General features: G+C 35.7%; 1 protein-coding gene across 1 annotated transcript; it reads right to left on the reverse strand.

The window, feature by feature from the left end:
* Positions 1-160: 160 nt before the first annotated feature.
* LOC110922693 (phosphate transporter PHO1 homolog 1) lies at positions 161-7,990 on the reverse strand. The gene is made up of 13 exons (XM_022166929.2): positions 7,580-7,990; positions 6,982-7,288; positions 6,419-6,809; positions 6,178-6,226; positions 5,625-5,696; positions 5,226-5,355; positions 2,876-2,996; positions 2,535-2,784; positions 2,274-2,423; positions 1,526-1,678; positions 1,135-1,413; positions 841-977; positions 161-563 (listed from the first exon to the last, which is right to left on the reverse strand). The coding sequence occupies exons 1-13, from the start codon at positions 7,802-7,804 to the stop codon at positions 473-475; spliced, it is 2,355 nt and encodes a 784-aa protein (XP_022022621.1). The 5' UTR covers positions 7,805-7,990; the 3' UTR covers positions 161-472.
* Between the last annotated feature and the right edge of the window lie 6,400 nt (positions 7,991-14,390).

The following is a 14,390-nucleotide window of genomic DNA, read 5'->3' on the forward strand; positions in this document are numbered from 1 at the left end:
TAGAACATATGTAAAACACACAGATCAACTACCCAGGAACACAACTTGCTACTTTCTATATTACACGCTAATATGTTAAAAATTAAATGCCCAGTATTAAGACTTTACACTACCATCCCTAGCTTTCTAGATTACTAAGTAACCACTCAACACAATAATATTGTCATTGAAAGAAAACAGAGAAAAACTTCAATAATGCAACTAAATTTCATGGTACACACCGGAGCATTCATTGGTACAACGCTAAAAAATCTATCAGTGAAGAAGCCAAATATAGGGTATCTTAGATTTGTGTACATATATGAACTCTATGCACAACCTGTCCCAAGAAAGCTAAAGAAGAACAAATTAAGATCCTAATGCCTCAACTTGTGAAGCTAGGAGGTTCCCTTGTGAACCATTAGTTGCTCGGTTGACGAATCCTATTCTACTATCAACTCTTGGTGAGAATTTGCATATGAATATTTGATCATCAATCCTGCTCGTGCACTTCTTGGAATGGAAGAGGTACCGTCTTTACTGCTCTAAACTTGCCCGCATTATTCAGATGCTCATTCTCCAACCTGCAGGACCATTGGAAAGGCAATATGCACATGTAAGCTATTATTGTTTAGCATAGTGTCTGAATTCTAAGGTCGGATTCACTATTCAATGTATTCAAAATCGATGCACTTGTCCTTAAATATCGTTCGAAAAAAGTTAATGTCTAGTAGCTATAGCTGCATTAAGTTCCCAACTTTTATTTTACAATATATATCAAGTTTCTTATATATGATTACAAAGTTAGTTATTACATAGAAGTAAAAACACACTTAACTCCAAAAGGAATGTGTTGTGTACCTGTAGAAATTCCAGTGGCCTCTTCTAATGACTTCAAGGGCCGCAAAAAATAGCCCTGTCAATCTGTAATCGACACCTCCAAAATTGTAATGTAGGACAGTTTGTATCCAAGCTAGTCTCAGAACAAGATTCAACCCCTGAAAAAATATGTTGCCAAGGAAAATTCAACACAGTTCTCACATGGGTTTGCCAATGAAAGTTCTATATATTTCATATATATCCCTTTATAAGTTACTATTAATCATATTAATGATCATGTGTTGTGTGTAGAATATCAAACATAAGTATATATACCATGGAGAAGAAGTAAATGAACTTCTGGCGCAGAATCAATTCATTTCTTAACCATGGGTTCTTAGAGTTCATCTGTAGCAAACCCCAATCCTTTACAAAGTCCCAATACAATTGGTACACTGTTGCGATGCTTGACATTATCACCACCACACATAGCCATCCCACACTCTTTTCTTGTTCATATCCCAATTTTGCCCCCGCTGCTAACATTGCAGATGCATATTTCCCCAAGTTAATCAAATGGCCTGTGTCACCTTCATCAAGCCACCTCCGAGCACACTACACAACAATAATTTAAAATGTGAAAACCGAATATCAGCACATCGTTAATGCAAAGTCATCAATCAACTGAGCTGGAGGTTTTTTCAGCAAGAATAGATTTTCGCCAAACCTGCATAGCTCGCCAGTAATAAGGGAGAAAGGAAACTACATAGGCAAGATCTCTGAATTTTTTAGTGCCAACACAATATCCATAGTCTTGAGTTTTGTAACTCCCAGTTATGTAGTAGCACCCTACATATTCAAGGTTCCTAAGCATTGGTACCTGTTTCAAAAAAAAAAAAAAAAAGTCTGTGTGAAACATTTTTTTGTGACTTAAAATACTGATTTATCGAAGATTACAAATTTTGGAGTTCTGTAGTTTCAACATTGCGTGCAGTGACGAAGTCAATAACGTAGGTGCTTAGAACTTTTGTAATCATATAAAAAACTTATGAATTTTGCCACAAAATAAACTGATAAATAATTTGTAAGTTCTGGTTTGAAAGCCCCTCCCTCATTCGCGGTACATTTTTTTGAACGGCCAACAAACTCAAACCCAAGCACTCTCGGGGCATCCACTGGACAAACGGAGTACTCCGAGAGTAACCCGAGTCCACCACCAATTCCGGGGAAAACCCGGTAATCCACCCGCCCGTAGGCACGACAGTGAAATTACCGGTAAAACCCGTTTGGCTCAACGATCCAACCCAGGTTTCCCTGGGTCTCCTATCATTGCCCACCAGTGCCTCACTCTGCACCAAGTGGAAGTCGAACCTGCATCTCTCAAGAGAAATGCAAGCCCTCCACCACTTGATCTAGAGATCATTGGCATTCGCAGTACATAAAAAAGGATAATAATACTAAGTTTATTGTCAGACCTGGCTACAAAGTTGATCAGCCATGAAGAAATCCAGCATGACAACCTTGTAAAGAGGAGATAAAATTATGTTTCTAAGTACGCTAAGTAGACGGTAGCGGCTTGACTTGTAAACGACGTTGATGGGACACATAAGCAACACTAAAAAAGCCTGTAAAATAGAAAGGGTTATGATGTTTCAGAATCTTCTTATTTGTACTATTCCACTTAAATAGTTCTAAATTATAGAATAATTTCTAAGAGAATATAGTAATTAGATTACCAATAACAGAAGACCAGGTATTAAGTCAACTTGAGAATAAGAATAGCCTTTGTCCATCAGTGACATGTGAACAAAAAGGACCCCCACTACAACTGTCATTGACAAGGTACTAATCAAGAAGACATCTCTATACTTGAGTTCTTTTCTTGGCGACAACTCAAAGATAAAGCTATAATTTATACGGTTTTTCCTCCACATGTAGATGTTACATCCATAGAGGAAAAGGTGCAAAAATAACAGGCTGAACATGCTGCAAGAAAGGAATATGTTATCACTCTCATCATCAACATATTTAGTTTTAACATTGATCTTTTATATTAATTTATAAGATCATCGCATACCTAAGAAGAGGGTATACGGTTTCCATGTAGACAGTATTACTTTGTGGTCCATATGTTCCGGTGGTATGAGCTATGATGGCATACCCAATAAGGAGCGCAATGAAGCATCCGGTAAATAGACCTATATATAAAACCATACGCGAACATCAAACACAAAAAAAATTGATATCGTTCTAAGTCTTAAGCTATCTTCATGGCCTTACAACTCTAGTATCTTGCAGCCTAGGGTTCATGCATTGAACTATTAAAATAACGGAAAATCACGACAGTATCTATTTTGACCGAGTATATTAACAAAATAAACTTGACTTTAATGAAAGTGTGAAAATAGTCATTTGACATGTTTTATATACCCTCGATTAGATTATGCCGTGGCGGAGTGAAATTTTAGGAGCCACTTTTGAATCACTTGCGGCATGTTTTAATTTAAAAACAAAAATCATATCTTTTTAATTTCTGGGCCGCTGATGCAACAGAATGGATGTACTGCGCCAGGATGAATATGCTTTGCCAAATTGAAATTTGATGCGACAAATTGAAATCTATTGCGCCAAAAGACACTTGTCGCCCACTTTTCTTGATTGGTAATTTTTAAAAAGGCCAGGCTACTTTTGTTAATTTTCTTGGTCATAATGGATATTTTCATGTTTTTCCTATAAAAGAACCTTCTAACACAAAATTGTGTCTTGTGGCTGTTGGCAATGTTGCAGAAATCGACCTACGTGGCCGCTTAATCGGCGCCTAGGCGCTAATCGGAATTATCGCCTAAATTTATCCAAGTCGGTCAAAAAAATCGGTCAAAGTCAAAATCGGTCAAAGTCGGACAAAATCGGTAAAAGTCAGTCAAAATTGGACTAATCGGGCCCATGTTTTTTGACCCAAAAAACCCAACTTTTGAAACCTAGCCTATGGTTTAAAGCCCAAATTTTAGTTATAAACCTATTTTAACATTTAAGTTTAGGTATTTTAACATTTAACCCCCTCTATCTTTCACTAGTTTACATATGGTTCCTAAACTTTAAATTTATTAACAAAAAGTATAAAGTTATCTCCTAAACCTGTAAATTTATTAATAAAAAGTATAAAGTTATCTGCATATATATATAAAATTTGTAAAATTATACTTAAAAAGTCCAATCCGATTAATCCCGATTAATCCCTAGGCAGTACCTCACCGCCCGACTAGCGCCTAGCGCCTTCTACAACATTGGCTGTTGGACAAACATATATGTTCGTGCTTCTATGACAAACACTAAGATTTGGTGCTGAGAAAGATCACACTTCAATATGATGCACTAGAATTCTATGGTGTGTTGGTTTTCCACATATTTTAGTGGCAATCAGAAAAGCCAAGTACCACATTTGCTGCCTTTATCCTTGTAGGGACCAAGATAAGTCAATCAACTGTGAGTGGCTTCATTGTATGCAAGCCTATAAAAGATCTATTTTCTCTAGCAAGCCACCTTTAGCTAGAAAAGTAGATTTATATCTTTGACTACCAAGGTCTTTTACAGGTTATCTTGTAGTGGTAATGTGATCCACTTGAGCCACTTTTTAAATATTATAGTTCAAGCAAACCAAATTTAACGCAAACAAAGACCATGATGCATGAAATTGCCACTACAACAAATTAATTAAAGTTGCACTTTTGTTTAACATATTCATACAACACTTAAAAAATGTATATATCTGCAAAACGTTTATGAAAAATATGTACAGACTATTTATTCGAAATCTCCGCTTAAAGACATAAAGAAATCAATCAGAATTCCACACGCAAAAGCATTGACAGTTTTTAACCTTGAAAAAGTTCACTGCATCTCAGATTTCTAATACATGGAAATTTAATTGGGTACTTTTTTCAATATTTTTTTTTTGGTTAATGTTCCTGTAACTTGAGTGCACTTTTTTGTTATTTCTACATTAGAGAGTGGAGTTTTCAATATTCTGACATACTTATAATCTTGAAGTACTTGTGCTTATTTATTATTTTTCACAAATTTATATTTTTTTATGGATTTATACTACTCGTGATAAATTACATAGTTGTTATACGTAGTGTATAAACAAGACAAATAAATCCTATATCAAATGGTTATCACTTGGAACACCTCAATTTCTGCACAACTATCTGTTTTCTATCAATTATGAATTTGTAACTGTATTCTATTAATTTTGTGCATCAATTTAATCACGATGGAACCAAGGCGTATGCCCCAGTAATGGAAAGATGATTTGGAAAGGGGCCCTTGTTCTTTTATATTATCTTCCTGTTCTTGATCTTTTACTTTTAGTGGCCAATTATATTCATAGTCAAAAATGAAAAGAACCAAAGTAAGTGCAGACATACCAATGAAAAAGGTGACACTATGAGACTCTTTGCGCTGAGTCGGTTTCAAGTATTTCATTGCCTTTCTTCGGTCATCTTCTGCAAATTGTTTCACGAAAATCTCCTCAACTTCATCTGCTAATTTCATAATCTGGCATACAAATAAATTGATTGTGATGTATGATGAAGAGAACTGGAAAGAAAAATAATTAATGCCTGAATCTTTAAATTTCTACAATGTTTACATTGGCTTCATTGAAAAGATTGGACATGGAAAGCCACTTCAACTATATGGTCCGAATTATTCCCACAACTAGGACATTCGTACTCGACTGTAACCATTTTCGATATTCTTTAACATATTAATGTGGCTATGTCTCAAGTCACTAATAAACTTACAAAACCGAATTTCAGTTTTACCTTGTTCGAACAGTTGAAGTACGAGCTCTCGACCACTTTAAGGTAAATGGGAAGAACTTGTTTGTTTGTAACCTGTAAAAAAACAGTGAATGATAAGATGACCAATCTGGATAATTTTACTATTTAAAAAAGTGGGATGTTTTTAAAACCAAAGATAACATTCGGTTATTTTTTCTTTTTCTTTTTTCTTTTTTCTTTTTTTTTCATATGCTTCGGTGTAATTTTTTTTTGAAAACCAAGTTGTATTTAATAAATTATATGTTGAATGAAAATTGAAATAAATAAAAATTAAATAAAAGTGAGAATTGGAAATCTAGACTTTCACTATTATGTTGCCATCTTAAATAGAGACATCCCCCTAGTCATACAACTTCGAAAAAACTATCCTTAAGTCATCACTCACTTCCAAGTTAACATTAAAAAAAATAAATAAATAAATAAATAAACCTCTCATATAGTTAAACATAAAAAAGTTAATGAAAAAGGAAGCTAAACAAATGAATATGATTTTTGTCATTCCACTTGAAAATCTGGGCCTACCCCATTTACTTACTTTGTCGAATTTCTTCAAAATCTTTATAAAGGCAAGCATGTTCAAGTTCCTGTAGATAATAAATTGTCAAAGGATTGTTAATGTTAGATTACTTGAAATGAAAGAAAATTATCTCTGTGAGTGAAGATATGGTATAAAGTTCAAGTGATAATGGAACACATACGATCAAGTTCCTGTACATAGGCTTGATGGTTCAATAACGTGTTATATATCGAATAATGAACCAACATCAAAACATTACCTGTAAGTTTTGAGATATCCTAATCCTTTGTAAAGCTCAACGAGAGCTCCACGGATCATTTTTTCCGCATGATGGAGCTTTGTTTTATTGATGTGAAGCTTTTTCCCATGACAATTGTGTTTTTTGGATGACTGGTTGATCAAATCTTCCCAAAGTAGATAAGAAAATGCACGTGTCGGGTTGGTTAGAGGAATGCGAATTTTCAAGTTATTTCCATGGCAGTTGCTAATAGAACCTGAAAGACTCTGCCCCTCCATTTTGGATATCTTTTCCTCCGTTTCTTCTGATCTTGGTGAGACAATAGATTGCATGTCATTTTTTTCCATATCTTCTGTTATAATTTCCTCATCCGGCAAAGTTTGATCTGTCACGCCCCTATTGGATTCTTCATCTGTGTTGGGAAAATAAAAAAATTGTTAAGTATTGGTTTAGAGACACAAAAGAATATCAAGTGAAAAAGAAATTCGCATCTTAAAAACCGGAAATACATTTTCTCATTTTTTTTTTATGTTTAATAATCTAGTTAAAACACAATGACCATTTTTTTTATTATAAGATCTTACCACAAGATATAATGCCAGAGATAGTGACTTCATCCTTGGAGCCATGGTGGGATGAATTAGCTTTACTTTTCTGCTTATCTTTTAGCGCGGTTTTGAGCTCTACAAGGATATGTAATTGTTTCTCAAGGCATTCCCCTCTGTCAAGGAATGCTTTTTCTTTCGCTAAGTAAAATTCATTCACTTTGTTAAGCTGAAGATCCAAAAGGGCGAAAAATGCACTAGCAGCTTCATTATGATCAGACTGCTCTAACAATTCTGTTTGGTATAGAACTCCCTTATTAGATGTCCATGCAACTTTACTGTGAACCTGAAACCATATATATATTTATCACATTAGGAAGTAAACTGTTTTTTCGCTTCGTATTGTTAATTTACCAAAATTGCCGAAAATTTCCAAAAACAAATTTTTTGTAGTGTAAAAGTTTTGGATTTTGAGAGTCCGGACCATGATTAAAATTAGTACAACATCTGCCAATGGGCATTTCCTCGTGTGTTTTGAACTATGTGTCATCATCGCATTATGTTAAAAACATAAAGCGATGAAAACACATAATTTAAATGATAGCCAATAAGAACTAGTCAGAGAGAGTTTGAGTACATGTATGAATTCTCTATCTCGACGTAGATTTCCAAATAATGAAAGTTTCTGTATGGAGGTACAGAGGCTATTGGTTAAGGAGGTCTTTTGTATCGGTTTTGATGTAGGAGAAGTGGAGTCGCGATGGATTTTCTTAACATATTTCTTCAGTTGCCAATAATCAACGAAAGCTTCTTTCCATTCTGGAATTAGTTGGCCCTCAAACTGCTTAGTGAATTTCACCATCTTCTCTCTTTAAGTTGGCTAAAAAGAGTTAACCCCCAGCGAAGTGCAAGTATTTTCGTGTATGCACTTGTGGGTTCAGAGTGTCTAACACAAGCCAATGGTCGCATTATTTATGGAGAAATGAAAAGTGTGTATTCAAAAGGGGTAACTTTGAAAGTTGGTGGTACTGATTCTCTGATGCAGCACATTCTAAAATATCCTGTGTTCTTTTTTGCTTTTATCCTATGCTACCTTCCACTTGGATTACATAAGCTTGTTTTATGGTTGATGTTCACACAAAAAAAATATTATTGGGAACTTTCTAGTATGGTGTGCCAATGCGCAGATGCCCTCTCAGCAATCTTTGATGACCCTTCCATTGTTTTGGGTAGAACTATTGAGCCTAATCTTTGACAATATTCATATTCTATGATAAAAAGTAATAGTCTTGTTTGTATTTGTTTTTTGTGGTCGATAATTTGTTGTTTGGAAATCTTATTATGCATTTGTTCTTATTTGTCTAGTCCTTGTCTTACAAGATATGCATAAGTTCACAAAAATATGCTTATTATATAAAAGTGTTAAAAAACAACCAACCTATTATAATTAACTTTGCAGAAATTGCATTAGTTGGCAAGGTATGTAAAAGTTCCTAGTATATCTAGCTAACAAATTCACGTGTCATCACATGAAATGTGTAATACAACCCTAACTACTTAAAACTATATTCTTAGAAGCTCCATAAGTTCGCAAGAGATGCAAATGTTCTTAAAATATTATACAAGTTCACACACAAAACACACACTAGTGAATTGGGAGAGAAAAATGATTTTTCATATATTCCAAAATTGATTTGTTTTCTCCCATTACATCCATATAAATAACAAGGTAAATTGAAAACGGGCCACAAAAAACACTTGGGCGAAAAGCTAGAACGAAATAAAAGTCTACCAAAAGCAATAAAAAACAAAACACGATAAATAACTCAAAGAAATAAGCGTTTTTTGGGCCCGAACGATGACCCAAACCGCCTATGGCGTTTGTAGAAAGATGGGTCTCGCTCTCACGATCGTTTCGCCTGGTCGCACGCCCAAAATGGACCCCTTAGCCCAAGTTAGAGCCATTTTAGTAAAGCCCCTTTTGTCACACGATCTTGAGCCTCCAGATATAAGATGGCTCGCTCCTCCACACTTAGATCCGCATCATTCCCCCTGGATAAGACAAAATTCGCCCTCGAATTACCAACAGGTTCATCATCAGAAGAATCACCATAATAAGGCAATAGATGCTTCACATTAAACACATCAGAACAACGAATGTGACTAGGCAGCTTTAGACGATATGCATTCGGATTGATCTTCTCCACGATTTCAACTGGTCCAATCTTCTTGGCTGACAACTTGTTGTATTCCCCAACTGAAAAACGATCTTTAGTCAAAGCAACCCAAACAAAATCACCTTCTTCGAAATCAACATGTCTACGCTTCTGATCAGCAGCTTGCTTATACTTCATATTAGCTCGGGTCAAATTATCATAGACAACCTTATGAACTTCATGTAAACCCTCCACAAAATCTTGGACTCTCTTTGGAACAGATCCAGAACCAGGAAGCGGCATCAAATCAAGTGGTCCTCGGGGCTGAGATGAATAAACTATCTAAAACAGGCTAAATCCGGTGCTCCGATTAACAACATGATTATGAGCAAACTCAGCTTGGCATAATTGTTGATCACACGCCTTCACATGATCACTAACCAAACATCTCAGCCTATTACCAAGTGACCGATTAATAACTTCAGTTTGGTCATCAGTTTGTGGGTGATAAGCACTACTGAAGTTGAGTTGAGTATTCACCATCTTCCACAAACTACGCTAAAAATGACTTCGAAATCGGGTATCCCGATCAGACACAATAGAAGAAGGTAGCCCATGCAAACGGTACACATCGCGAAAGAAGAGTTGGGCCATATTAACAGCATCAGTCGTCTTCTTGCAGGGAATAAAATGGACCGTCTTAGGAAACCGATCCACAACAACAAAGATAGAATCATTACCTCTCTAAGTACGAGGTAACCCCAACACAAAATCCATACTAATGTCAACCCATGGCTGTGAGAGGACATGCAAAGGCATATAGAGACCTACATTAGTAGTCGTGCCCTTTGAAACCTGGCAAATACGACACCTCTTCACATAACGATCCACCTCTTTCCTCATAGTTGGCCAAAAATAAGAAGCTTGCACCAGCTGTAAAGTACGGTCATGACCAACATGCCCTTCACCATGTAACTCGTTAATAATCTGCAAGCGAAGACTGGAATCAGGGATACATGGTTGATTCCCCTTGAACAGAAAACCATCATGCAGAAGAATGCCTGACTTTTGCCCAGTTTCCACATCCTGCAAAACAACTGATAAATAAGGTGTCACACCCCGATATTTCCACATATTTCCGGTGGGCCCGGTGGGGAGTATCGTGACGTAAGATTGATATCGTCATAGTCAAACATACACAGAATAGCACAGCGGAAGTCTTGGAATATAAAATATTATTACAAACCCAAATGTCTAAAAATATCAAAGTATTTATCATAGACGAGCCTGTAATATCAAATCTACAGGTGAATCTTTACAGAATGTATAAAATGAAGTTTAGGAGACTTTAAGGCATTTTTAAGGATTTGCAAGATCCTCTATTTCGACGCCGAGCAACTCCCAGCCTGTTACGAGTAGTACCTGTCACTTAGTCTTTGGAAAATATGTCAGTTTCACTGGTAAATATAATTAACTGACTCTTTTGAAAAGAGTTTATGAAAATTGATTTAAGCGCACAAGGCACAAACCATTTATAACTTGGGACAATCTTTAATAAAATCTTGTATACAGTTTCACATGTTTGTCATACATATGGGGTCGGTTTGGAAGCCGGTCATGATTAACCAACTCACCACTTATAAAACCTACAAAGGAGTTATCCCCCCCCCAACATGTGGGTTATTTATCATTTGCATCTGCCAGGTGTATGCCTACACCCTGTGCATAGGTCGTGGTCATTTACAAATGAAATGAACCAAGGATATCCAGGACACGAACGTATTAACCCCCAATGTTTATGTTATCAAACAAAACAGATTAAAACAGGTCATGCAAATTATTAATCACAATCCGATTAAATGATTTCATACCCGACCAAGCGGTATTATTATAATACCGTATCCTAAGCCCGTATAACGGAAAATAAGTTAAAAGTATTTACATGAGCTAATACTTGATTCACAGCAAAATAACTCAGTCGTATCCATTCTAACTAAATGCAGGTAGCTTTTACCGGGTGGCTCTAGTCTGGAGTGATGGTAATATGTAACCAATTCAGAATGCTAACGGTCTTATTTAAGTCGTAGACTTAGACCGGCTAGCTTAAAGTATCTAAAACGGTACGATACGCTAGATTAAGCGATGACCGGAATAGAATGTAATTTAGACCCAACAAGTACGAAGACTTGTATAATATGGGTAAACTAAGTACATTCTGGATTTTGAAGTATAAACGATAAGGTTAAACCCGTTTCGGCAAACTTACGTAAACTAGTTACGTAAACCGATCCGAACGCGTAAATGCATAACGGGCAACCAAATGAACCATATACAAGTCCCTTGTGTTATTATGCTTAACATATGTTAATACATCAGTAGGATGCTAACATATATGCCCAAAAAGTATTTAAAACCAACTTAAGTCCCGTAGGGGCATTTTAGTCATTTTAATATTTATAAAAGAGGTTTTAAAGCAAACTGAGGTTCTGGTCTAAAAAATTCAGTAAAATATTTATTTTATCATGTTATATCAGTAAGATATCATACATATGTGAGGTTCACCATTTATGGCCAAACTATGCACCGTAGGGGCATTTTGGTCATTTCACATATGCTTTAGGGACAAAATTGGAAGTCTGAGTACATAACTTATACTTACTGTTAAATTATTAAAGTTTATTTATAAAATCAGTAGGTAACAAGTGTTAGGTGCTAAATATGGTTTTAAACCATACTATGCGCCTAATTTGCGTAAAAGTCGATAATTGACGATATTCGAGATGTTTATGAAATTCTGAGATTTTGATCAGCCTCAACTGTTTAAAATATTTTATTTATCATATAACATCAGTAGGAAAAGGTTTGGTATGTTACTGATATGTAAATCTCATTTTATTAATGAAAAGGGCATTATCGTCAATTACCAAATTCACTCAAGAACTCTATGTTACGGTCAATATAAAATCCGACCAAAAATTCCAAAAATCCCAAAAAATTATATCATAATAGTGGGTAATAAGTTTGGTGTCAAAAATTGGTCTTAAATATGATTTATACTAAAAATGCAATTTAATTAACAAAAAGTTTAAGTTTACGATATCTTGCATAACTTTAGTTTGAGACCAGAAACTGATGTCAAATTTTTGTGACATACTTATATATCAGTAATAAAGCTTTTTGTCCTCTCACATTTTCAAAAATATCGTTTTTATAACATAAGGGCATAATGGGCATTTATAAGCATAATAACGGAAACTAGCATATAATTCAGAATACTAATGACCAGGTAATATAACCTCATAGGGTTCTACTACAACATTATACGGTCTTAATGGGAGCTTAAAACATAAAGGATTTAAGCTTATTCGGGTCAGAACTGAAAGTCAAAGCAAAAGTCAAGTTTTTGCGACTTTCGGTTGCGAACCGACCCTAAACTCAGAATTGTCGAGTTGAACATGCTTAGGCATGTTCTAATATTATTTACTAAGTTGTTTATGCGATAAAATATGGTTTATACCTTTTTTATTATTAATTTTGATTATTATTTATAAATCTGACCCGTTTGACTTTTTAATTAAATAGTTTGACCCGACAATTAACTAAGCAAACGAGATAATTAGGAAGTGGTCTTTTAAGGGATTAACACCGACCTAATTATGGTCACACGGCCATATTCGCCCCGAACAATGGCTGGACCATTTGAGTTTAAACCAAGAGTCAAAGCTATTTTACGTAACTTTGACTTTTTGTTTTTAAATAAGAAAACTTAACTAGAGAGGGGGCTAAGACAGTTACAAAGGGTCCTAGCAATCTTTTCTACTAAAATGAGTTTCCTTTTTGGTCAGGAACCTCCATAATTTGAGAGAAGAGAAGGTTTGAAAGATATGAGCAAATGAAGTGGATGAACTCACTTTCTATTTATAGGTTTTGAGAATTTGTAGGATTATGAAAAGTGTTTGAGAGGGATTACAAGATGATAACAGGTGTAATACCAGGTTTGTGAATCAATTAACACCCATGGTATTGTTTAAATGATTTAAGATTGTTATAAGTGGCCTTCAAGTAAAGAATAAAACAATAAAAATAAAAAAAGGTTGTTGTCACTGTACATTGGCCTGGCGGCCCGCGAAACAAGTCGGCCCACTGCTACACAGCCCGCGAGCATAGTTGGCCCAGAAATCAGCTTTGGCTGATTGACAAAATTGGCCCCTTAATCTTTTTAATTCATTTTCAACTTTCAAAATGACATTTCTAGCACAAAACTTTGAGTTTTCTCATGGAATGTTAATATGGGACAATAAGGTCATTAGTGGCCATACTTAGGCACACTCGATAGTATGACAAAGCATTACGGAGTTCCCGGTTCTTCAAAAGACCTTTCAAACGTGTAGTTTCATCCGTTGACGCGTTTAGTCCTTTTAACGCATAAAGTGATGCGTAATATCATTTATCGATATCAAAGCCTTCTAAGGCCCATACTAGGCATTCCCGAGCGTACGCTCAAATATTACGGCGCTCCAGTTCGCTTAAATGATCACTCAGAGGTGTAGTTTTTGATGTTGACGCTTTTGGTCCTTTTAACGTGCAAACTTGCGCGTATCGTCATGTAATAGCATCAAAGCCCTATGTAACCCATATTAAGCATTCTCGAGGGTAAGATTTCACACCAAAATGCTTCGGGTTCGTAAAAAGGTCATTCAGAGGTATAGTTAAACATGTTGACGCTTTTAACCCCTTTAACTTGTAAACTTGTGCGTAACATTACATATTGGCATAAAAGCCTTGAATGGCCAATATTAGGCATTTCTGAGAGTATGATCGAACATCATGAATCTCTCGGTTTGTTAAAAGGTCACTCAGAGGTAAGAATTAACATGTTGACACTTTTAACCCTTCGTTGTGCAAACATTCAAATAGTTACGCGAACGGCTCCTCTCGTCCAACAAGTGGCTTATTTGAGAATACGGACATCGTATAAGGTCACTCAGAGGCCTAGTTTAGGCATGTTGACACATTCAGTCCTTCTATTTTCAAGGTTTTTGATTTTTGACGAAATTAGTCCCTCATAGTCAACGTTTGACTTCATTAGGGTTTATTACACGTGTCAACACATCGTTGGACACGATTTTACGAGGTGTTACATCCTCACCCCCTTAAAAGAAATCTCGACCCCAAGATTTGCTCGAAAAGATGGAAGTACTTTCTGTCGTACAATGGACTTAACTTCCACAGTATATTAGGGGCCTTTACGGGTACCCCAATTGACCTATACAATAGGTACATGCTTCCTTT

The sequence above is a fragment of the Helianthus annuus genome, chromosome 17 (genome assembly GCF_002127325.2).
Source record: "Helianthus annuus cultivar XRQ/B chromosome 17, HanXRQr2.0-SUNRISE, whole genome shotgun sequence".
Taxonomy (NCBI): Eukaryota; Viridiplantae; Streptophyta; class Magnoliopsida; order Asterales; family Asteraceae; genus Helianthus; species Helianthus annuus.

What these genes read in the sequence shown, in the direction of transcription:
- LOC110922693 (XM_022166929.2), bottom strand. Translation starts at nt 7,804, where the DNA reads ATGGTGAAATTCACTAAGCAGTTTGAGGGCCAACTAATTCCAGAATGG. An exon ending in TAGTGTCACCTTTTTCATTG is followed by an intron (nt 2,997 to 5,225) that starts GTATGTCTGCAC and finishes TTTTATATATAG; the next exon opens with GTCTATTTACCGGATGCTTC. An exon ending in ACCGTATACCCTCTTCTTAG is followed by an intron (nt 2,785 to 2,875) that starts GTATGCGATGAT and finishes CCTTTCTTGCAG; the next exon opens with CATGTTCAGCCTGTTATTTT.